The sequence below is a fragment of the Pseudorca crassidens genome, chromosome 2 (assembly GCF_039906515.1).
Source record: "Pseudorca crassidens isolate mPseCra1 chromosome 2, mPseCra1.hap1, whole genome shotgun sequence".
NCBI lineage: Eukaryota > Metazoa > Chordata > Mammalia > Artiodactyla > Delphinidae > Pseudorca > Pseudorca crassidens.
The window spans coordinates 5,720,791-5,747,051 of record NC_090297.1 but is presented as its reverse complement, the minus strand read 5'-3'; the positions used below and the strand labels follow the sequence as shown (position 1 = coordinate 5,747,051).

The following is a 26,261-nucleotide window of genomic DNA, read 5'->3' as shown; positions in this document are numbered from 1 at the left end:
TCAGAATCGCTAGCCTGCACTATGGTGAGAAGTCAGTTTCCTGAACACTGTGTTTGTGTACATTCATGTTTTGGATTTAGTGCTGGGGTGTCCAGCGAAGACACCGATTTGCAAAGCTACTCAGCAACTTTCTTCCCCACCTGCTTCAGGATGTTTATGCCATTAGTTCGTAACTTGGTGAGGGTCACTTGTCACAGCCTATGCCTCATCTTGGGTTCCCTCTACATTCTGGGGTGGGGTGAGGCACAACAGATCTATGAGTCTTAACAAATGCACAGCCAGTTGTGATTCCACCACCAGAGCAACGAAAAGGACGTTCCTCTCACTCAAACAGTTCCCCCCAGCTGCCTCTTTGCAGTCAACACATCCCGCAACCTTAGCAAATACTGATCTGTTTTCCGGACCTACTGTGTTCCAGAAGTAATGCCTTCCCAGAACAGAACCACACAACATGCAACCTTTTAGCTCTGGCTTCTTTAACTTAGCAAAATGCATTTAAGATCCATCTGCATTGCTGCATGAATCAAGTTCATTTTTTTTTTCTTTTCTCTCTTTTTTTTTTTTTTGCGGTACACGGGCCTCTCACTGTTGTGGCCTCTCCCGTTGCGGAGCACAGGCTCCGGACACACAGGCTCAGCGGCCATGGCTCACGGGCCCAGCCACTCCGCGGCATGTGGGATCTTCCCGGACCAGAGCATGAACCCGTGTCCCCTGCATCGGCAGGCGGACTCTCAACTACTGAGCCACCAGGGAAGCCCAAGTTCATTTTTCTTTATTGCTGAGTAGTATTCCATTGGGTGGATGTATCACAGTTTATCTACTCACCTGCTGAATGACATGGAAGTTGTTTCCAATTTTGGGTGAGTGTGAATAAAGTGTCATAAACATTTTCAGACAGGATTTTGTGTGAACTTGCTTCTTTTTTTCACTTGGGTAAATAACTAAGAATGGAATTGCTGAGTAATATGGTAAGATTGTAAGATATTTAACTTTATAATAAATTGCTGCATTTTCCCAAGTGGCTGCACAATTTTACATTACCCTCAGCAACGTGACAGCTCCAGTTACTCTGCATTTTTGCCAGAACTCAGTATTGTCAGTTTTCGTTCTTTTAATTTTAGCCATTTTAACGGGTGTGTGATGTGTTTTTAACTTCCTAATGACCAATGAGATTGAGTGTTGTTTCATATGCTATTTGCCATCTATACCTTCACTGGAAAAGTGTTTAGATCTCTTGACCATTTTAAAATTGGGATGTTTAACTTCTTATTGTTAAATTTTGAGAGTTCTTTATGTATTCTGGATACAGCTCTTTATATATAATTTGCAAATATTTTGTCTTTTCATTGTCTTACCAATGTCTTACCAACGTCTTTCAAAGAAACAGTTTCAATTTCAATAAAGTCTAATTTATCAATTTCTTTCTTTTATGGATCATGCTTTTGATGTCATATCTAAAACCTCTTTCCAAACCCAATATTACAAAGATTTTCTCCTATGTTTTCTTCTAGAAATTTATATTTTAAAAATTGAAGTATAATCGACAGGCAACATTCTATCAGCCTCAAGTGTACAACATAATGTGTCAACATTTGTATACACTGCAAAATGATCACAATAATCTAGTTACCGTCTGTCACCATATAAAGTTAAAGAATGTTTTTCCTGTGATAAGAGCAACTTTCAAATCTGCAGTACAATATCACTGACTATAGCCCCCAAGCTGCACGTTACATCCCTATGATTTATTTGTTTTATAGATGGAAATTTGTACCTTCTGATCCCCTTCACCCATTTTGCCCACCTCCCAACCCCCTTCCCCTCTGGCAACCACCGATTTATCCTCTGTATCTAGGAGCTCTGGTTTGTAGTTTTAGATTCCACATACAAGTGAAATCATATGCTACTTGTCCTTCTCTGACTTATTTCATGTAGCATAATACCCCTGAGGTCCATCCGTGTTGCCACAAGGAAGATGTCATTCTTTTTTTGTAGCCAAATAGTATTCCATTCTCTCTCTATACCAGTTCCTCTATCCAATCACCCATGGATGCACACTTAGGTTGTTTCCATATCTTGGTTATTGTAAATAATTCCGCAGGGAACATAGTGGCGCACATATTTTTTCAAATTAGTGTGTTGGTTTTCTTCAGATAAATACTCATAAATGGGACTGCTGGATCATATGGTAGTTCTATTTTTAATTTTTTGAGGAAGCCCCATACCGTTTTCCATAGAGGCTGCACCAATTTACATCCCCACGAACAGTGTAAATGGGCTCCCTTTCCTCTTCGTTCTCACCAACACTTGCTATTTCTTGTCCTTTTGACGACGGCCATTCTGACAGGTGTGAGCTGATATCTCATCACGGTTTTGATTTGCTGCAGTCCCCGACTATCACTGTGGATTTGTTTATTTCTCCTTGAAGTTTTTATCAGTTTTTGCTTCGTGTATTTTGAAGCTCTGATGTTAGGTGCCTAAACAGGATTGTTTTATATTCTCAGAGAATCACCCCCCTTGTCTTTATGCAATCTCTCTCTGAAGCCCTTGTTCTAAAGTCTACTGTGTCTGACCTTAATATAGCTTTCCCGTTTTCCTTTGATTCCTGTTAGCATGGTATATCTTTTCTAACCTTTTACTTTTAACCTATGTTTTTAATTTTCATAATGGGTTTTTGTAGATAATAGGTAGCTGCATCTTGTTTTTTCATCCAATTTCACAATTTCCAAGTCTTTTCACTGATATACTGAGATCATTCACATTTAATGTGATTGATGTAGCTGGATTAAAATGTACCTCTTGCTGTTTTCCATTTGTTCCTTCTGGGTTTTTTGTTTCTTTTTTCCTCCTTTTCTACCTCATTTTGGGTTAAGTGTTTTAAATTACATTTTAACACCTCTACTGACATTATTTACACTTCTTTAAAAACTTTTACTAATAATTGTCCTAAAGTTTACAATATACATCTTTAAGGACTCAGTTTCTACCTCCAAATAGCATACTCCAAATACTATAATATGGGAAGAATTTACACAGTATATTCCTAATACCTCACTCCCATCCTTTGCAGTATTTTTACATGTTATACGTGCAGAATACTATTGTTGCTTTAGTTAGTTATGTTTTACAGTAATTAAAAATAAGTAAAAAATAAAATTTATTTTATCTTCATTTATTCCACTTCCAGTGCTCTTCATTTCTTTGTGCAGATCCAAGTGTTATGTCTGACATCATGTTCCTTCTACCTTTACAAATTCCTTTAGGATTCTTATAGAACAGATCTGCTGGCAATACATTCCCATAGTTTTTGTCTGAGAAAAATCTTTATATCTCCTTCATTTCTGAAAGATACTTCCCACTGCGTGTACCATTCTACGCTGACGGTTTCTTTCCTTTGAAGATGTTACTCTATTGTGTTCTAACATTCACAGTCTCTGAAGAAATGTCTCCTGTAATTCTTATTCTTATCTTTGTTTTTATGTAATCTATCATTTTCCTCTGGTTGCCTTCAAGATATTCTCTTTGGTTTTATTTTAGTTTGAATATGATATGCCCAAGTGTGTGGTGTTTTTCTTTTTTTCTTTTTTTTCTTTTTTTTGTAATTACGCTACTTGATGTTCTTTGAATCTGGAAAATCAGCCATCATTTCGAGTATTTTTCCCGGGATTCCAATTACTCATATGTTGGATCATTTAATCTTGTCCCCAAATTCTTAAAAGGCTCTATCTTGTATGTTCCTTTCTCTTTGTGTTTCAGCTGTGTAATTTCTATTTATCTATCTTCAACTTTACTGATTCTTTTCTTGGTTGAGTGCCCACCAAAGGCATATATTCATCTCCAGCATTTCTAACATTTCCATCTGATCCTTTCTTTCGTGTTCCATTTCGATGCTGAGATTACTTCGGCGGTTTCTGCATGTTACCTACTTTGTCCATTAGAGCCTTTAATGTATTTATTTTTCAGAGTTATTTCCAACATCTGTGTCCTACCCGACTCTTGTTCTTGTTCGGATGACTGCTTTGTCTCTTAGGAGGTTTTTTTCCTTGCTTTTCATATGCTTCATAATTTGCTGAAAAGTGAACATGTATAAGACAGTAGGGGCTGAGCATGCCTCTCCTTCCACTAGGTCTGTGTTCCGGTTAATCTAATTAAACTTTAGGCCAGGTCTGAGGTTTGTTGTTGCTATGGTTTCACTCACTGTATGACAGCTTTCAGATCCCTCTAGTGACACTCTGTGCTTCAGGTGGAGGCTGGTTTCCTGAGAGCTCTTTTTTCCAACATCTGCTCCACTTCCAGGCTTTGGTCTTCCCTGCACTGTGCCTCAGAGAAGGTCTGTCTCTTGTAGGTGACTTGAATCAGTCAGTCACAGGATCCAGCACTTACCTCACTTCTCCTTGCAAGTATGTGCCTCTCCCCAGATTTCAGGCCTGCTGGCTGCCCTGTAACCTCAGCACTCTGACGGGTTCAAGAAAGAACACGAACTTGCTGCCCGTCTGGCTTTTTTCCTCATAAGTTTGGAATGATGCTCTTTCCAGCTCTCCCTGAGCAGAAACCAAAGCACTCTCACTCTGAGTTAGTTCAGTGTATGAATCATCTTCTTTCACTTGGGCTTTGCATCACCCTCGCAGTAGAACGTTCAGTTTTCCCCAATTTCCCCAATTACTTCTCTGGCAGCTGGCATCGGTCTGTATGGCTGAGGAAGGAACTTTACATCTCTTTGTTGTTCCTTGCCTTTCCGTAATAAGTTTAAAAGTTTCCCTTCTTTTTTTTAAAAAAAAATTTATTTATTTTATTTATTTTTGGCCGCATTGGGTCTTTGTTGCTGCACGTGGGCTTTCTCTAGTTGCGGCGAGCGGGGGCTACTCTTCGTTGCAGTACACGGGCTTCTCATTGCGGTGGCCTCTCTTGCTGTGGAGCATGAACTCCAGGTGTATGGGCTTCAGTAGCTGCGGCACGCAGGCTCAGTAGTTGTGGTTCGTGGACTCTAGAGTGCAGGCTCAGTAGTTGTATCTCACAGGCTTAGTTGCTCCGTGGCATGTGGGATCCTCCCGGACCAGAGATCAAACCCGTGTCCCCTGCACTGGCAGGCGGACTCTTAACCACTGCACCACCAGGGAAACCCAAAAGTTTCCCTTCTTATTCTATTCTAAAGCATAACCTGCCTTTATAAGAAAGGTAAACATACATACTTAAAACCTTATGTTCTTGTGTGCTCCAGCACCCTGCATATAATAAAATATATATACTATGACCATTTAGTATTTTCCTTTTCATTGGTGTATATCTCTACTCAATTTCTAATATTCGAATTACAACGTTTTCTATCTTTAAGTCACCTTCTTGTTTTTCTTCAGTAAAGAGTAATAAAGATTTTTATACTAGCTCTTTAAACTTGTAGGTCTTAAGCTGTTAATAAAAACAAGACGCCCAAATAACATGAGTTCTCCAAAGTTATTCCAAATGGCATAACTTCCCCCCAAAGTGGCATCCGATGTGTATTAGTCAAACATAGCACATAGCTAGGTAGTAAGAAAATTTCAGTTTCTAAAATAGCAGCCTAAGTACACAGGGTTAGATACTGCTTAAATTTTATAAAATGTTGAATGATTGAATATGGATGATGCTTAAATATATAGCCTTCAGAACAACAGCACTGATGGTATTACTAGACCAATGCAACGACAGGTGATAAGAAACGGAACAAAGCAGGAGGTTAGAAAGGATTTCTACCCTGAGAAGAAATTCCAGAGGTCAGGATGTAAGATTGTGGCACTAACATGAGGTCGTAGGCCAAGGCAGCAGCAAGTAGCACTGACTAGATCAGACAATGAAGAAAACATCTAGAAATTTTAGATTAAATCTCCTCAAAGGGGCTTCCCTGGTGGCGCAGGGGTTGAGAGTCCACCTGACAATGCAGTGGACACGGGTTCGTGCCCCGGTCTGGGAGGATCCCACATGCCGTGGAGCGGCTGGGCCCGTGAGCCATGGCTGCTGAGCCTGCGCGTCCGGAGCCTGTGCTCCGCAACGGGAGAGGCCACAACAGTGAGAAGCCTGCGTACTGCAAAAAAAAAAAAAAAAATCTCCTCAAAGAATTTTCTCTGGCAGGATATGGAATAATGATACACAACAAGAAAGATATTTAAGATAAATTCTTTTGTGGGGGATATCTGATGGTTTCACGGGACCAAAAAAGGTTGTCATTTCTACCTTGTGCCCTTACGTCTACAGCAAAAGAAACAAACAGAACTTGAAACCTCCTGCCAAGATGAATAAGAACCCAAAAAACTAAAGGACGGGACTTGCTGTATCTGGAGGGTGTCCTACGGGCTCCCAGTGATATCACCTGTAGGAGCAGCAGTTTGATATTTTTCTTGTGGCAATCATATCAAGTCCTGGAAAGTACAGCTACTATTATTATTATTGACTTAAGAGAAGAATTTTCACCCTACTGTGTAGAACACCCACATTTGACAGTGGTAGGGACCATCAAGGACATTTAGGCGGCCAAAATCTATAACGACTTCCCAAATTATATTGATATTAACATTCAAGGAGAAAAATTAAGAAAAAGTTATCTAAGTTAAGAAGTTAGCATAATTTGATCTCTATATTATAAAACTTTATATATACAGAACTATATAATTCTGTATATAGAAGCACACAGGTTAGCTTCTCACAATAACGTCAACTATCACGACTGATCCAATTCCTCTGGGGTGCTCCCTACCTCATATTTGAGAAAAGTAAACATGTAATCAAGAAAAAGGCCAAGTTTTTCATTCAATTTAGGTCACAAACATTCTTCATTTGTTTGAAATGAAAGGGAAGGATTATCATTTTAATATACTTATTATCTGAAATGTATTCTAAAATTCCCTCTTTTGGTTTACAGATAGCTCATATGGAGGGAATCTATGAATTGGGTGGAGTTAGCAGAAAAGTCAATTCTTTAGTAGAAGTATACTGTGAATACATTCTAATACCATTTAGCTTTCGGGACAGTATTTGCTGCTGCCATTGTTATTATTAGTAGTAGTACTGTTACTTTTGTTATCTGGGCACGTAAGCCTGAACAGCAGCAGCCCAGAGTCGTGGCTTCGTGAGGGCCGCTCTGGGAGGGGGGCGGGGCGACCCTGCTGACTCACCACCACGCTGTCCCGGGTCGGTCTCCATCACTTGCTTCTTTGGTGATTTGGCCCTTGACTCGATGTACAGCCGCTGGCCTAGATTCTTGATTTTGTTTACACTGGCATAGACCTGCTGCAAAGTCAACTTAGGGAAAAGAATGATAACCAATGTTTCAAAGATTACAAAAATGTGCATTAAAAGATACATAAACGAAATACATTTAACTTTTGGTTCTCTGTAGATAGAATGACTGAAAGCACAGTAATAGCATTAATTCAGTCTCCCGTTGCACCACAGCACACGAGGAGCAGTGAAGCTTTACAGCAATCTGTCCACAACATGCTAATTTTTAGGAAGCACACAACTGACCCAAATATCACCTTCTAAAGGTGATATTTTCTTTTTAGAGACATTTTCCCAAACCGGAATGGATCAGAATGTCTATTACCCGATGAGATCTTCCAGACGAGAACTAAGAAGCCACATGTGTCGAGGTACAGAACCAGCACCGACACGTTATGGTTAACGACACAGGAAGAAAACGACACGTGCTCAGAAGCACACGTGTGCTCGCTCACCGGTGCCTTCTGCACCTCCTCCATGCAGTGCTCGCTGGACTCACTGGAGGATGCGATGCTGAGGTGATGCTCCTGAGACCCGCTGCTCCCCAGGCTCCCATAGCCACTGGATGCGCTCCCGTGAACGGGCTGCAAGAGAGAGGGGCCCGTCGCAGCCCCGGGTGATGTGGCCATCAGAGGAGAGACACAGCATTACCTACCTCTGAGCTTATCTACAGTCATCACAAAATTAAGATTAAAATTTCTGAAATCCTAAATGAGGTGTGTGAAGGATGATGCTGACATGAAAGACATTCCTCTCTCATCTTGGTAATTCTCAAGGGCAGAACCTACTTTTCTAGTCTAGGTGGGTATTTCTAGAACAAACGTTTTAAAAGCCACAGTAAATAAATTTAACAAAACATGAAAATAAACTCTAACTCTTTATGCTGAGTTTGGAATAGACAGAACATATTAAATATATACTGTACTTTTCCCCAAGAGCCTCAGAGATACTTTACGACCTCTAGAGACTGTATGAAAGACCTTTTGAACACTACTGGGTAACAGTTTTAGTGATACCATCAGTAAATGCTTGACAAGTTTACTGACTGACTCTCTAGTAGAAAGCATTTTGGTATTTGTTTTCAACAAGCAGTTTTTCCTACTTTGGCTCATAATGACTAGAGATACAGAGACCTGCCACCCCTCTCCCCACCTTTAAAACTGTAATTATTAAAAAAAAATAGTGAAGCCGAAACACTGGCAGCGTCTGGAATACAAGAATGATTCTTTCATTTAGAAATAACTTCTCTATCTTATTGCTTCCTATGACTCTGTTTGTCGTCTTAAATTGGATTCTTACAAAAAGTCCTGTGTATTTAACACAGAAAAAAGGAAAACAAGATTAATGAAATTTAATTTGAAAACAAAAAGAGGAAGACAAAAATTTCTGGAATGTAGAGGGTAAGGATTTCTCTCTCCTCACGGTTTATTTCTGTGAAGTGACTTTACTAAGACTGAATGTTAAAATTAAAGACAATTATGGGAATATTATGTTTGTTTTTTTAAAATCTCTCACTTTACCTGTAAGAGAAGTCTGTGAATTTGTTCTTGTAATTCTGTTATGTCTTTGTCATTACTGTTCATCTTTTTTATTCCGGTGGCAAAAACATTCTCATTTAGTGGACTCCTACAAAATGCCAAGTGAAAGATTGAGTCAGACAATTTCAAGTTCATTTACAACGAAGGCTAAAGTGATTCTTAATAGAAAATTCAAACAATAAACCTATGCTTTTACAAAGCAGCTCTTCAAGTCCAAATATAGAAAATATGAAGCTCAAACTCTATTCATAGAGGTAGAGAGAATCCTAGGAAACAAATGAGGTATTAACCCTCTTCTTTAGTTTCTCTGCAGCTGTAATCATTCTACTGTATCTGTATAAATTTAAAATCAGTGGTAGGTATACCCCTAGCTACTAAAATACCTTTAACAGCTACTGGTCTCAGAATTTAACATGAACTGAGTAACCTACTGGCTATGAGAAATTTTAGGACCTTTAGTTTGGCAAACACACTGAATGCTTAATGTACTTAATCACTCAAGCTACCTAGTAAAGATGACTCTGCAGCCCACCCGCGTGGTGAACATGTGGTTGCCACAAAACCCTCAGTCTTATTTATACCCCAATTCTAGAGCATCTGAAATCTACCACCGGAATACAGTGAGAGGCAGACGCGTCAGCAGAAAGAGCAGCAAAGGCAAGCGACTGACATTCACTTAGGCCCCTCTATGTGACAGCAAGTGCTGTTTTATAACACACATCAAGAATAAGTGACATTTTCTACACCCTTACGACGTGCCGGGCGCTGTGCCAGCCGCTCCACCAGGCACCCCCTCCTCGCTTCCCTGAGCCAGACCCCGGCTCAGGTCCCCCGCTGTCGGGTCTGCCAGGTGCTCCCGGGGCCCAGAGTCCCGGCTCCAGGCCGCACGCTCTCGGCCACCACACCGTCCGGCCTCTCGGCACCTCGGTCGGTCGCACTAGTGCTGCTAATACCGGACGTGCCGCGGGCCAGACACGTCACCTCCTGAGTCCTCGCGACCCTGGGAGGTAGGAATCAACCCGGCAGAGGGGAAGAAACTTGCCAAGTTGCCGTGGCCAGGCGGCCGGGGCGCGTCTGAAGCCACACGCCCGACCCCCGAGCCGGCTCTCCCTCCTTTTCCTGTTACGAGTCCTGCACGCTGCCTCTCACACCTCAGACACGCGGCAACACTTCCCCAAAGACAGAAACTCCTAGCAGGAACGGCGGGACGCCAGCGGGGTCACGGGAGGCGTCAGGAAGAGGCCGCGTCCCGGCACAGGTCCCCCGCCCCCGCCCAGACCCTGGGAGGCGCCAGGCCCTGTCCCGGGGCACCGGCTCTGCGATGCGGGACGCGGAGGGCCAGCTGCACCTGGACGACAGCCTGACACTGGCACGTCTCAGGTCTCGGGTGCCCCTCCTGTCCTCCGCCCCCTGCCCCCGCCCTCCCCCACCCGCCGCTGGGCGCCAGGCTCCTCCCGCGCTCCGTTAGCTCCTCTGGCGCCTCCCACGGCCCGGCATGTAAAAGCGTGGCCGCGTCAAAGAAGGGTCCCTGGGGGCTAAAGTGCATCCCCGTGTGCTGTGAGCCTGAATGTCTTCCAGAGGCGTCTGGGCTGCTGTTCAAGTGCAATGCTGAGTGGAAACAGAACGTTCTGCTTTGTGCTATGAGATGTGGATGTACCCAGGGGTGACCCTTCCGACAAAACCAAGTTGGGCTTTTAATCACCAATTACAGAACTCAAAGGATTCGCCGCCTTCATCAAATGGTGTCAAGCTCGGCATGAAGTGTTGGCTGCGGCGGTGGCAGCGGCGGCGGACGTCAGGAAACGGGTCTAGGAGTAAAGAAGGAAATCTGGTGTCCGTCTCCACTTTGCAACCTCCTGCCTCAGTGATCGCCGGGAAAGTGACTCTGTTTCACAGAATGCGGGTTGGTTTGTTTGTTTTGTAAAATCAGAGGTAACTGCAACTAGCCTCCCTTCCCACAGAGCCGCTGGGAAGGACCTGGAGAGAGCTGGACACTCCCATAGCCCCGTCCCTACTTCAACTGTCACGCTTTCCAAAACTTTGCTCAGCGCATCACAGTGCCATTGCTGTTTTCCGTTCTCCCATACGCGGTGGGCGGCAAAGGGAACGTCTGTTCTGTTTATAACCTCAGCCTCAGCCTAGCACAACGCCTGACTCAGCAGGTGGCCGTAAACACTTACTGAAGGAATAAATGCATTAAAATAATTTTATAAGCGTAATAGATAATTACTGTTCGATGAGAGAAATTAATACCTACTAGCCTCTAAACTCTTTCCCTCACATAATCCTGGATCTTGAGATGCAATTATTGGTATAATTTTAAAAAACACTGAAAACATTGGGAGTACTAATATGTCGGTTTATTCCATATATTTTTAACCAAAGAACTGAAAGGATGGCTTGGAGAATGAATCTAGGATGCACCTCTAGCACTGACAGGGAGGTACTCAGACTGGTCAACAGACACCCAGATGGACGTCTCGTCAGAGGAACTGTACTTGCTTCAGGGTTTCCTATATTCATCCTAAGCAACCATCTGCTTTTTAAAAAATATTTATTTATTTGGCCGTGCCGGGTCTTAATTGTGGCACGCGGGACCTTTTTTTGAGTTGCGGCATGTGGGATCTAGTTCCCGGACCAGGGATCGAACCTGGGCCCCCTGCATTAGGAGGGCGGAGTCTAAGCCACTGGACCACCAGGGAAGTCCCCAACCATCTGATTTTATTTTCATTTCCCAAGAGGTCTCCCTACTGGGGAAAAAAAAAAGTCCTTTCTGAGCAGCACGAATAGCACTTCCTTGGCAGTCATGTTCGTTACCTCAATTATCCAGTTAGTTTTCTACCACAAATCAGCCTCATGAGTCAGGGAGGCAAGGAGCCCGATTCTTCCATTAAAGCGGCAGACCTGCTCTGCTGAGAGGCCAAACTCTGGAGCACAACAAGGTCAGAGCAACCTGAGGCCTATCTCACAGTGGCCAAAACATCACTCTATCACGATATAACACGTGATAAAATACTCTTACTGGGAGATGTACTGTTCTGTACACAGAAGTTTTATTCTTCTGTGTACAAAGTTGTATAACAAAATACAAAAGACAGAGTTGCTCAATTTCAGCATGACACTGAAGAGTTAAGTATAAGTTCCACTCTTAAAAGAAAGACATCAAAAGGAAACTTATGGGATGGGCCAGTTAAGAAACCTATAGGTCAACTTTAAATGGACCACAAAGTCCAGGGACTACAGGAGTATCTCAGATTACAGGAACCGTGGTCCAGGTTGCCCTGGATCCATTTTGCAAGGCTGTTGTATGGACAGGTAACAACAATGAAGCAGGCTTGGGTCAGCCATGCTGGCAGCAGAATAAATATGAAAGAATTTAAATATTAAAAATAAAGATTTAGGGACTTCACTGGTGGTCCAGGGGTTAAAGACTTTGCCTTCCAAGGCAGGGGGTGCAGGTTCAACCCCTGGTAGGGGAGCTGAGATCCCACATGCCTCAAGGTCAAAAAAAACAAAACATAAAACAGAAGCAATACTGTAACAAATTCAATGAAGACTTTAAAAATGGTCCACATGAAAAAAAAAAAAGATTTAATAAAATTGACACAAATAAGTGGAATTTGACAGCAGAAGGCTGATATAAAAAATTTGACATGCTCACTGAAGAGAACCTTAAAATTCAGAAAAGGAAAAAAAACAAAACTTCACCCAAAATCCCACTATCCACACATAACCAAAATGTATTTTCTTTCCTTCTAATCTTCTTTTTCCTATTTCATAGTGTTTGTGTTTTAAACATAATTATAATCATACTGTATAAAAACTTCTGTATGCTGCTTTTTACATCATCTAATATATCAATTTCCCATACTCTCTGTAAAAATTTTTATTGACCAATATAATAACATGTCAAGCAGATATTTCAGAATCTACTTAATGATAGACATTTAAGCTATTATAATTAAAAAATGCGGCAAAATCTGTCTTTTCTTTATAAGGCTTTCTGTATTTCGGCTTCTTTAGAATATTCCAATAAGGGAATCGTTAGGCCAAGGAGGTAGAAATCTTATAAAGCCCTTGATACTTATTGCCAAACTGTCTTCCAGAAGCACTGAAAAAAACCTGTCCTTCGTTTAGTTCACGTGTTAGTTGATTCAAAGGGGAATCAATGGGCCAAAGAACATTATTTGGAAAAAGATTTTTTAGAAAATACGCAAACTGATTGACTTACGTTCGCACTTTATGCCGACCGATGATGAAAGAAACCTTCCGGCTCCATGGGTTCACAAAGCTGGACCAACTGGAATCCAACACAATGTAATCCCCATTTTGAGAACAAAATCTAATGGGTGAATGTTCAAAGGGAAGATGACCTGCATACTTCAGGACTATATAAAATAATAAGACAAAATTAGAATTTATTTAACACGGATATTGATTACAAATGTCTTTTTTTAAGGCATTTATTTGTAAGTGTTTTAGAATGTCAAAATAGAAAAAAAAAAATTGTTTCAGCAGTTCCAATACATTGCTTACCTGGTTAAAGGTTAAGCTCTAACGATTAGAGCTTCTGAGACTCTCTAGTGAGAAATGAAATGACAAACTTAAAAAGATCAATGAGGGCTTCCCTGGTGGCGTGGTGGTTGAGAGTCCGCCTGCCGATGCAGGGGACGCGGGTTCGTGCCCCCGTCCGGGAGGATCCCACATGCCGCGGAGCGGCTGGGCCTGTGAGCCATGGCCGCTGAGCCTGCGCATCTGGAGCCTGTGCTCCGCAATGGGAGAGGCCACAGCAGTGAGAGGCCCGCGTACCGCAAAAAAAAAAAAAAGATCAATGAAAAAGAAATGTCCTCCTATAAAGAAGTAGGTCCTTACCTTTCTGGTGTATGGCGACCATTAGAGAACGATCTTCCGGGTGCAGGTATGTCAGGATGGATGTTCCAATCAGATCCTGAGGTAGGTAACCCAGCAAAGGCACTGCTCTGAGCACAGACACAGCACAGGCAGCATGTCACACGCACCAAGTAACTCATACCTTATACACTTTCAACAGTACTTTTCAGCGAAACTCTAACTATGACGAAGGGTATGCAAAAGATGTTCATTACAGCATTTATAAATGCTACAAACAACCCAGGTGCCTATATTGTGGGGAAATAGATACACAATCTAAGAAGTGTTGGTCATCTGACATATTGCATCAAAATCACCTGTGAAACTTCTAAAAAACAGATTTGCAGGCTCACCACAAGCTTACTAAATCAGAATTTCTGTGGTAAGACTAGGAGTCTATATTGTTAACAAGTTCCTCAGAGGTCTCTGATGCCCTCCATTTCGCTGCCTTTTAAAAAGTCTACAAAGATCACATTATAACACAGAAAAATGCTTATGATGTTAAATGAATAAAGCAGGCTACAAATTTATACAGAATAATTAAACTTATACAAAAACAATGTCTCCCAAAAGGTGATATCAAATAGACAACCAGTCACAAAGCCATTTGTAGGATAAAGGTTCATGGGAAAATTCTGATGTACAGACACTCAAGATGACTTAGACAAAACTGACTCCAGAAACATTTTTCTATGTGTACAAATTCACAAATACTTTCTATTGCAATAAACTTAAGCTGTTTTCAGAATAACTTCAGCTAAAATTTTCTTACCTTCTACAGATTATATTATACAAAGTATCTCACTAATTACTGTTTAGTTTCAGGGTAACTAAACGGTAATAAGTAGGTAATAAACCCATTTCCAGATGTTAAAAAAACTTTTTTAAAGCTTTTTTTTTTTTTTTTTTTGGCCGCATCACTCGGCTTGTGGGATCTTAGTTCCCCGACCAGGGATTGAACCTGTGCCCTCGGCAGTGAAAGCATGGCATCCTAACCACTGGACCGCCAGGGAATTCCCTGTATGTTAAGATTTTTTAAAAACCAAAATTAAGGGCTTCCCTGGTGGCACAGTGGTTGAGAGTCCGCCTGCCGATGCAGGGGACATGGGTTCGTGCCCCGGTCCAGGAAGATCCCACATGCTGCGGAGCGGCTGGGCCCATGAGCCATGGCCACTGAGCCTGCGCATCCGGAGCCTGTGCTCCACAGCGGGAGAGGCCACAGCAGTGAGAGGCCCGCGTACTGCAAAAAAAAAACCCAAAACAAACCAAAATTAATAACTATCATAACTGTGCCAGGTTTTTTGACATTTTTGCTTATGCTTATCTGTGGTACGGTACATTGGTTCTCAGATTTTCAGATTTCACAAATAAGTAAAATTTTTAAGTAAACGTGGGTGGAAATGGAGGGTACGAACAGGGGATAACAATGTTTTGTTTTTCCAAATAAAGGTATCAAAAAAACAACAATAAGCAACAACTATTATGTACTGTCACTAACTCTTTAAATAAGAAAGACTATTTTAATAACCAAAAAAAAAACCAGGAAGGACGCTAAGTTCAAAATAAGTAACAGTTCTTCACACACAAAAAAAATCTGCCTTATTTTTCTTTCTCTTCTCCCCCACTTCAGACTAATAAAAATTCATTATAAACTGTTTGGGAAGCACCTGCCTAGTGGAAATAACACTGGAATAGGACTTGGAGGCCAGAGTCGTGGTCTCATTTGGACCACAGTCATCTAATACCATGTGGCCCACGTTCATTGTCCTCTTGTGCAAACTGGAAAAATACTTTCTGACTTTCCTAAAGCTTTGAAATAAATATGATAATGTGTAAATCTTAGCACTATAACATGCAAGATATTTACATTAAAAATTTACACAACACAGGACTTCCCTGGTGGTCCAGTGGTAAAGAATCCACCTTCCAATGCAGGGGACACAGGTTTGAGCCCTGGTCCGGGAACTAAGATCCTACACGCCGCGGGGCAACTAAGCCCGCGCGCCACAACTACTGAGCTCATGCATCTCAGTGAGACAGCTTGCATGCCGCAAACTACAAAGCCCACGCGCTCTGGAACCCGCGCGCCGCAACTAGAGAGAAAACCGCGCGCCGCAACGAAGAGATCCTGCGTGCCTCAACAAAGACCCCGTGTGCCGCAACTAAGACCCGACGCAGTCAAAAATATATATATAAGGAAAATAAATAAATATTAAAAAAATTTACACAACACAAATTTCAAACTAACAAAACTCAAATGCGCAAATGATCAGATTCAGCTCTATCACGTTACGTTTAACATATGTTAAACGTTATGTAAACTTTTAAATATTTTTATTTATTTTCAGAAACAAATTTCTTTTAGGCTTAAAGAAGTACTTACCTTTCATCTATTTCAAGAAAAACACACCCGGGGGTGTGTGTTGTGGTAAAAATTCTTTTATCCACTGGGATTCGAGGAGCTATGGAAACCAGAAAGACTGGTTTAAAGGCAAATACCTAATTCACTATCCATTTAACATATTAAAGAGAGAACAAACTCTATAGGCCCTGGCAGAAATCTCACCTAGGGACCTGGCCTTTGAGCAGCCAAAGCTAATAACTTTCATTATTAACCACATTTTAATTAGGTCAAAACGTGATGCCTACTAAAGTTAATTTTAAACAGACAGAAAGTCTGTGTACATCGAATAGCTTATCCATCACAATCTAACAGTCAAAGATGGGGTCATTTAGAGTTCAGGACAAAAATGTTTCATATTTAGTGGTTGAATACAACTAAGCAAATAGGATGTGAAACGTCAGTACAATAGGGACGTATTTAATCTGTAACAAAATTGGCAGGGTCAGTGCTGCTACAGTCTGCTTTGACAATGTAGTGATTAGCACATTAGGGAACAATTTGAGCATGACACTAACTCCTTAGGCACGATTTCATTTGCAAGAAACACGAGGTGAATGCAGAAAAGAGCAGCTAGTTGAATGGAGTCACTTAGGAACGTGAAGAAACATGCACACACCTGAAACATCCACCTGCAGCCTCTGTTCACCAGGTGTGCTCTGAGCCACGCCCGTCCAACCTGGTGATGGAACTTGCCCTCTGATTTCAGTCCGCCTTCCCCTCACTCCTCACAGTAATGCACAAGCTGCAGCCCTTCCAACACCCACGTCCACAGCAAACCGCAGGGCTTTTCCGCTGTGGCGAGCCGCATTTATTGTATCACTTGTGCATTTCTTCATCATTTAATGTGTAACACCGTGTTACCATTTTATGAGATTCCCGTCTTATTTTTAATGTATGGTTGCTTGAGTGTTGTGCCCCTAAACTCGTTTTTCCCATAAGCCCTGTGGTTTGTGTGAATTTTTTTGCACAGGATGGTAAGTTTTAGGAAAGCATATGTCACATTACAGCAGAACCAACTGTAATTTCAAATGATAAATGGAAGCTGCTTCTGTTTTGATATATGAATTTAGCGATGCTGTTCTGCCACTGGAAGACATAAATTATACTTTTTACGCAGGGGGCTTTCAAAACACTTAAAAATATAAATTCATTCTTGTAACCTCTGTATGCAACAATTTCAATGCTCTTCTGTCACGCAAGACAGAAGCAAAAGGCCACAGGATGGTCACCAGTAGAGAAAGGATTAGAAGACTGCGCATCTGTGGCCAAGTCTATGCTCAGACCCCTGGGCCATGCTGTCCTTAAAGGAGATGACCACACAGGAAGTCAAGGCCAGCAAACAGAGACATCAGAGAAAATCAGCTCAGGGCCAAGCTGAAGACAGTGGCTGCAGTAAACAGGCTTTCACGTGCTTCTTTCTGATGCGCTGGCATGTCACATCTGACCTAAACGCAGACGCTCCTGACCTACCTTCGTAACCAGAATGAATCTTCTCCACCAGTGTGAGACAGCAGGGCTCAGGCTCCGGGCGGGCCGAGCTGTGCACATGAATCAAATAGGGGATAATCCGGAACGGGCAGTAAGGCTGCCTCAGCTCCCGGGCTTCACCTCCACTGAAGAGAAGAAAAATGGTTTAGTACCAGTCCTGACCTGTTCACTTAGTCCAACGTGAAACAAGGCCAGGGAAAATGTTTTGTTGGTAATTTCCAAGAGAGACGTGTCTGAATCTAAAATGTTTAGACATATTTATTTATTTATTTTGGCTGTGCTGGGTCTTCGTTGCTGCATGTGGGCTTTCTCTAGTTGCGCTGAGCGGGGGCTACTCTTCTTTGCGGCGCGCGGGCTTCTCATTGCAGTGGCTTCTCTTGTGGAGCACGGGCTCTAGGTGCGCAGGCTTCAGTAGCTGTGGCTCACAGGCTCAGTAGTTGTGGCTCGTGGGCTCAGTAGTTGTGGCTCACGGGCTTAGCTGCTCCGCGGCACGTGGGATCTTCCCGGACCAGGGCTCAAGCCCGTGTCCCCTGCATTGGCAAGCGGATTCTTAACCACTGCGCCACCAGGGAAGTCCAAAACATATTTATTTTTAAAAGGAGGGACACGTTAGTTTAAATTTTCAATAGCCACGGGCAATGATACTCGTTTGTTATTGGATGAGTAGGAGGCTTTCTGGACAGGCGGCTCACCAAGGTGAGTGTGAACCGCTCACTAATTTCAGCGTGACTTTCTGTTCCTGCTGGGAAGAGGGGCAGGCACAGCCACCTGTCTTGCCTCGTGTGTCTAAACCAAGTACCACATGGTGGAAAACAAGGCCCCCTGGGATCACGCCCCCAAGCCGGCCCTCCGTCAGCCCTTCCTACGCCCTCGTTCAAATGACCGATTCAGTCCCACCGCTTCAGCCGCTCCGCTGCCCGGCGCAGACCTTGTGTGCGGCTCAGCATCGCCCACCGTGCCTAGCTACAGGGAGATGGCGGGGCTGGACCCTCTCGGCCAACCGGCGCAGAGGCTGCTCGCTCCCTCTCAGGAGGCTCCCGGGGGCGAGGGGTCTGCAACAAGCACACAGACGTCCATCCTGTTTCATCAGCCCGGCTGCCTGGAAGACGTTTCCACTTGGATCTGCCCAAATGTCCCAACCTGTATTTCACACTCCCCCGTTTCTGCCCATCGCACCTCTCCTCGCCAACCATCACGAGCGTGGATGTTCGGGGGTCTCTGGCCGCCCTCCCGCTCTCTTCTCTCCTCTAACTCCAGCATCTCCTGTGACTTCTCCACTCTCAGCCGTGACCCTGCTTCCTAGGTCACCGCTCAGAAGAGCACCTTCTCCTGGCAGTCACCTGCGAGCATCTGTACCTGTGCTAGTGGCTCCCCTCCCATTTCTGTGCATGCTTCCTCCAGGCTCATCCCGTCCTGAGCTTCTCAGTGCCACCTATACGCCGATGAACTGCACATCTGTCTCTAGCCCGGCCTCCTCCCCTGAACCCCGGGCTCCTGGACCAACGCCTCGTCAACATCACGAGGCAGATTTCTACTCGACACTACACACTCACCTAAAACTAAGGCACACGCTCTCCCCTCTGCTCTCCAGGCAGCTGCTTGTCCTACAGTTTCCTCCTCCCCAATACATGGCACCTTGAGCCAAGACTCCCACGTCACCTGACTACTCTTTCTGTCTCGCACCTGAAACTAACCCACCAGTATACGCTGCTAGGTCTCCCCTGGCTCAGGAAAGGCACCTGAAAACATTTACCAACATAAGAAACACACAGAGCGCTTACTACGCGGCAGGCACTGCTCTCAGATCTTCATAACCAACAACTCACCTGCGAGTGACAGAAAGAACCGACATGGCCCTCCCCACACACGCACACCTTTCCAGGTTATCCTTCCCCAAGCATTCGAATACTCTTAGCGCAAGTCCCCCTCAGTTCCATGGAGTGGAATGATCCATTACAAGGACTTCTCTTCCCCGCATATCAAGAGCACTTAGTAACCTCAATACTACTGTTGGTGATCATGACGTCATTTAAAACCATTTTTTCTTTTTACTTTGAAAGTAACATTAACATATCAAAGTAAATTTGGAAGAGAAAAAAAAATCACTAATAAATCCTACCAGAAATCAACTACTATTAAAATTTTGATCTCTTTTCTTCTAGTTCACTGTCACTGGACCTTTTAAGTCCTCATAAATATACCTATCTTGCTTTCTTTCAGGTTGTTCAAAATTTCAAAAATTAAGTTTAAATGTGACTGAAAAACAAAAACAAAAGAGCTCCAAAAAACTGTCATCTGAAAGTATATTTCACGTCCAGTAACTCTCACATGCCCTGGGTTAAGAATGGTCTTTCTGGTCTCTTCCCCTATTGCATTATTATCTACTTTTCTCATAAGTACATGTGTCTTCTCCTCAATCAAAACACAAACTTCTTGCAGCAAGAACCAAGTCTTGTCTTTTGTATCCACAACAGACCTAGCTGAATAAGGCATCAAAATAAGTGCCAAATAAAATCAGAGGGATGAGTTTGGGATTTGGGATTAACAGATAAGGACTGCTATATATAAAACACATAAACAAGGACCCACTTTATAGGTCCTTATAGCACAGGGGACTATATTTAATATCTTGGAATAACCAATAATGGAAAAGAACCTGAAAAAGAATATATATATGTATGTATATATGTGTATATAATTATATATATATATATACACACACACACATATGTATAACTGAACCACTTTGCTGTACAGCTGAAACATTGTAAATCAACTATACAGTCAATTAAAATAAATAAATAAATAAAAAATAAAGTAAAACCAGAGCCCACTCCACCGTGCCTGGCCTCCAGGAGCTCCCACACTCACCGGATCCTGCAGAAAAAGGACTTCACCGGAGCGAATTCATAGCGTGAGGCTGCTGGAAACAAACACACATGTCAGTGTCCCGCCGGCACGCAGCTCCTCCCCAAACTGTCACTGCACAAAGGGGAGACTCTTTTCAGGGACAGAGCTGCTCTTGATTAAAATAGGACTCTCCTCCCTCACTAAGATCTAGTTCCATCCAGTATTTTCCCAGGGCTTTTTCGTGTTGAATAGTAACCCTCAGGTGAGACCCTGAGAGCACCTGACGGAGGCCTCTCCCTGTCACCCCCTGCAGTCCTGTCTGCATTTCTGCTCCTGCCTGGACTCACTGCTTCAAATGTCAATGTAATCATCCTGCAACACAATTATTTCGCCGGTAATATTCTATTCCCCTGTAATAGTTTGGACACGTCTCAAAAACTGGGAATTCCGATTACTTAGAGCTTTCAGGTAGAGGATACATACATTTCTTTCCTTGGACAAATTCCCCAGAGCTGTGTTCCTAGATTAGATGATATCATTTCATGACTCTCATCATATATTGGCAAACTTAGCTCCAGCAGATGGTACCAATTCAGTGTCATTAATAACATTTTCTCACACTCCTCATGCCAAAGGTTTTGCTTCAACTTTATTGACTTCGCATTTATTTTATTGATGTGTGAGGTGGTAATTCAGAAACATTTAAATTTGCCCATCTTAGGAAACTGAACTTATTTCCAAATGTTTGTTGATTATTTTGTCTGGTAGAACTCCCTGAATATACATCTTTTGGGCATTTATTCACTGGAGTGAAAAGTTTTCAGTTATAGAAACCAAGGAAATGTTTACAACCAAGGAGATGTTTTTAAAAAAATATACACTGAAGGAGCACCTACAACGAGGATTCTGAAGAACCAAAATACTGAACATGGTCCAGGTGTTTGTACTCCTAAGGAAAGGATCATAGGAAGAATAAGAAAATGGGCTTTTGAGTGGTCAAGAAAAATGTTCACAATTCAAAAAAAGCCCTCCAGTTTAAAAGTAAAGGGACCAGTGACCAAACTCCTGTAATTCGTGAAACTATGAAAGTTACAGGCCCAGAATTCTGAAGTCAGAAGTTCTTTCAGAATGTCTGGGAGAAATAACAGAAAGAACTTGACAAAGTAAGCTAAAGAAATTAATTACTCTAAGATACGCTATCATCTTAACACAGAAACTGTTTCTGGAGTTTCTGTGGAGGAATTAAGGCAAGATAAAGATTTTTCAAAACTATCCTTGATTTTCTGAGCTGACTCTCGCGGGTGGGAACCGTCCCTCGGTGACACTTTCAAACGCTCGCCTTTGGCTCAGGACAGTTCTCCCGCTTTAAGGCACAGTCCCAGCAGCCATGGGGTCAGACGGGCTCTGGATGCACGCTGCCACGGCGAAGGCCGGCTCCATACTTGGAGGCAGTGTGACCCTGGCATCTCTGTGACCACGGCAGATAAGAAAGGGCACAGTTGCTGGCTCTGAGGGACCCGACTGTTGTCTGAGCCCTGCTTCCCGCGGGCTGCCCCCGGCCCGTGCCCGTACACGGAGCAGGCAACGAGGCAGGACCATTCCATGGAGACGCCGGGCTCCTCCAGCGGGTGGACCCTCTGGCTGCCTGGCCCAGAAGCTCTCTGGACTGTGCTGTGGCCCGAGGCTCCTGCTGCCCAGCCCTCCCCCCGCCTCGCTCCTTCCAGCGATGCCAGCGATGCGGGCTGAGGGCTCCTCTCACCACCTTCCACCCGCTCCCCCAGTCAGCGTCCCGCTTCTGGGCAAACCCGAACTAATTCAGTTACTCTGTCTGTCTACCGGGGAGAATGACAGTACCTACACCTCACAAGGTCTTCGTGAAGATTAACTCAGTTGATCCACGAAAGCAAAGAGAAGGGTCCCTGGCAAATAGTAACCGTTCAACAGATGACAGCAGTTAAGATGAGCCTTTATGCTGCGGACGCTCCAAATATCTCCAAGCCTTCCCCAACCTACAGCTTGCTGGGTTCTCACAGGAAGCCTGTATTAAGGCACGTCAGAAACTATGATTCTCATTTTACAACGAGAAGCCAAGTGGCCTCCAAGGTTCACGAAGGGACAGAATGCAATTTGAAACTCAGACCTTCAGATTCTGAGCTTAACATTCTTTGCACATAAAAAAATACTGCAACTCTGCTGTAAGGTGAACTCACTTACACTATTTATACATTGTAGCAGGCACCTGAATTCAACTGCCCCCCCCAGAGTCCTGTAACACAGACAGCCAGCCTACCGGATCTCAAAAACAGTACACGGGGGCCCGTTGTCACTTCCACACCTGGGCTGGAACGTGCAAATTCTTGTTTCTGGAAGTGTGTTCTAAAGAAACAGCAGTCAGATCCTTCTGAGAGGTCTGTACAACAAGCCTAAGTTGAAATGTGCTCTAACACAGGGCCAAAGCTGACAACTGCTGAGTTTAGAGCTTCCCGTGTCCTCTTAATGTCCTATGAGTTCAAAGGAAGGGACAGAAAGAGGTAACATGAGCACAGCCCAGAAATGGTGTGGAGCTGAACAACGGCCCTCAGGGAGGGTGTGGATCCCTGGGGTTCCTAAAGCGGAAGTATAGTGTGAGAAGTAAACTACATGGCCTTCATCTTTATGGAGCCAGTAAATGTTTAGGTCCAAGAGACAACACTTTCAGGGACTATTATGTTTTTACAAGTAGGGGAAATACCATTAAGTAATTAGCAAAGATAAGAAAGTGAAAAGATCAGGGAATTCCCTAGTGGTCCAGTGGTTGGGACTCTGCGCTTCCACTGCAGGCGCATAGGTTTGATCCCTGGTCGGGGAACTAAGATCCCGCAAGCCTTGCAGCACAGCCAAAAACAGACAAGTGAAAAGATCAGACAGAGACTATAGGGCAATACCGAAGGGAAAATGGGAAAGACCTGGTGAACAGTACCACATGTCAGTTCTGTTCACTGTTGTACCTTAGCACCTAGAACAGCTCCTGGCCCGCAGACACTGCTATATAATGTCTACGGAATGAATAAACGATGAACAAAAGTAGAGAACAAACGTGGACAATTAAAGGTTGAAAACGCATGTTTCAGAAAGAGGAAGAAAAATGAAATCAGTGTTTTTGAATGAAGGGAAAAGGAGAGAGGGAGCTGGAAGAAAGCAAGGGTGACAGGTGTCTTTTCTGAAGCTTATATAAAACGTGCACAGAGAATGGGGCAAGGGTCTGGGATTGAAAAAAGAAGGCTGTAACACTGTTCTTCACTGGACTGAGAACTGGATTAAAAACCAGAATGAGTACAGAGCTCTAGATTTGCAGGATGAAGTTCTGAGGATCTGTTTCACAACGCTGTGAATGTACTTAATGCTGCTGAACTGTACACTTGAAAATGGTTACGATGGTAAATTTTGTGAATGTGTTTTTTACCATAATAAAAATAATCAAAATTTTTTAAAAATGAGAGAAAAGGGTTTGGGATCAAAAAGGAAGCTGACCTTTACTAAGTTCTTGAAGAGACATTTCACAAAAAATATGAAAGAGGGAATAAAGGGTGACTTAAGAAAGAATGAATGGGACTTCCCTGGTGGTGGAGTGGTGAAGATTCTGCCCTCCCAACTCAGGGGACCCAGGTTCAATCCCTGGTCAGGGAACTAGATCCCACATGCATGCCGCAACTAAGAGCTCACATGCCTCAACTAAGGAGCCCGTGAGCCACAAGTAAGGAGCCCTCAAGCCACAACTAAAGAGCCCACGTGCTGCAACTAAGGAGCCCATGTGCTGCGTCTAAGGAGCTGGAGAGCTGCAACTAAGGAGCTCACCTGCCGCAACAAAGACCCGGCACAACCAAATAAATAAATAAATATTTTTTTAAAAAAAAAGAATGAATGAATGAATGAAAGATTACATGGGATTGAATAACACAAAGAAAACTTGAGTGGGAACCCACTCCCCACCCCCAGTTCAGGAAAAGCAGTCTTTCAGAAGGAAAACAAAATGATGAGATTCATAACTTTTGGGGAGAAGAAAAGCTGGAAAGGGATCTAACTTTGAGAAGCTTACCTCCAGAGCAAAGCAGAGAAATAATGAAGTCAGTATAAGAGGAAAAACATTTAATTTTATTAACAACAGACACTTTGTAGCAATTAACCTGCTATACATGATGCTGTAACACACCATATCTATGGCATATAGTCTGTGAAACTAACTTGATTAAATGAAAACAAATTTATTGGATCTTTATGTTATTAGCAGCATTTAAAATGCTATTTTCATCACATTCTGACTTTTAAAATGAAGAAATAAGAAAAACTATATATTTGCATGTTCTGAATAAGGCATTCATTTGTGTACTATTTCTGGAAGAATGAAACTGATCTTTACCAGGCAAGATAAACATCTGAATATTGGTCCCATTACCTCTTTGGGTCCAGTTGTTCCAGAAAGGAAGCTGAGCGTGGGCAGTGTGCGTGTAGAACACGCTCACGTCTTGAGGGGCGAGCAGTTCAACGAAATGAGAGGACTCTAAGAACTCTTTCTTACAGTGCAGGATCGAAGGAGCCTGTTCAGAAACGTGCACTAACCTTCCAGACAGAAATGAAAAAACTACCACGAACGTATCCTACGAAAAATATTTAAAATAAATGCAAAATATTGAGATACATACTGGCAATATTCCCTGAATAAATTTCGTCTAGACGTCTACCATGAACAATAGCTTAATACCATGATCAGTAGCTTAAAACACACACACACACACACACACACACACACACACACACACACACCCCTGCAAAGGCAATAAATCGCTGTAAAACCTGCATTGTTCCCTCTGAAGGTTTAAGTTCTGCCAAACAATGCACCAGCTCATTCTACACGGACTAAACACAGTGTGTACACTGTATACACTTCTGATTCCCTCTCCTTTGCAAACTGTACCTGGAAGGACTGTCTTCTCTTCACCCATATGCCTATTCCAGGCTTCAAGACCAAGCTCAAGATTCACTTGCTCCAAGACGTTGTCTTTGACAAACCTCATTACATAAGAATCATTTCTCTAATGTGTTCCATTAGACATATACATAGCTTACTTATAATCGGCCACTGTTTGTACCTGCTAGCAAGTGGCGTATGTTTTCCTCTCTAGATTTACTTTGAAGATCTTAAAGGGAAAATGTTTTCCTTAAACTTTTTTTCCCTTAAATCTCCATAGCACCTACTACAGTGTTATAAATGTATCAGTTAGTAAAATAAGCACTGTAACGTTAGGGATAGCTCATGCTCCAATATTATAAAATCTTTAAGTTACAATTATGTTGAGGTCTACACATAAATTATCTCCATCATATCAGCAAAACATGAGGCTCCATTATTCTGTCAACATGAAGAGATTCAAAAAAGATATACTAAATATCTCTTCCAAAATTGTACAAAAAATGACAGCATCTCAACTCACCTGCTCTATAAAATCCAGTTGTTACAACTTGAAGTAGTAGGTATTGGAACTAAGAATGATATAAATAGAAATTAACAATTCGGAGATTAGAATAAGATGCAGGAAATCACTCTGCAGTGTTATTTTTTTCTTCATTTGAGAGAACTCAGGGATGCTAAGGAGAGAGAGGCACCTCATGACGGAAGCAAAGCCAACTACTACTTATGTGTTGCCTCCTGGTTTTAGATGTTTTCTCTGGCAAGGGCAGGAGAAACTCCACAAGGGCTCTTTAACAGTTTTCTCCTCTGCTTGACCTCAAACTGTGGTTACTGAAATGCTCAGTTATTATTTAAAAAAATCTGCATCTAGATAAGATCGTTAGGAAAAATCACC

The 26,261-nt window shown here is 42.8% G+C and overlaps 1 protein-coding gene across 7 annotated transcripts in view; it reads right to left on the bottom strand.

The window, feature by feature from the left end:
* The window catches only part of PER3 (period circadian regulator 3), a 63,503-nt gene that overhangs the window by 35,476 nt on the left and 1,766 nt on the right, over positions 1-26,261 (bottom strand). For 2 of the 7 annotated variants that reach the window (XM_067718981.1, XM_067719001.1), the window contains exons 4-13: positions 24,854-25,055; positions 20,443-20,494; positions 17,554-17,696; positions 16,063-16,141; positions 13,662-13,768; positions 13,021-13,177; positions 10,492-10,674; positions 8,772-8,877; positions 7,707-7,835; positions 7,146-7,272 (exon numbers count right to left, since the gene is read on the bottom strand). In XM_067718981.1, coding sequence (XP_067575082.1) covers positions 7,146-7,272; positions 7,707-7,835; positions 8,772-8,877; positions 10,492-10,674; positions 13,021-13,177; positions 13,662-13,768; positions 16,063-16,141; positions 17,554-17,696; positions 20,443-20,494; positions 24,854-25,055 — 1,285 coding nt within the window. The remainder of the gene's footprint in view (positions 1-7,145; positions 7,273-7,706; positions 7,836-8,771; positions 8,878-10,491; positions 10,675-13,020; positions 13,178-13,661; positions 13,769-16,062; positions 16,142-17,553; positions 17,697-20,442; positions 20,495-24,853; positions 25,056-26,261) is intronic. The other 5 variants (XM_067719012.1, XM_067719030.1, XM_067719021.1 and 2 more) reach the window with 3 other exon arrangements.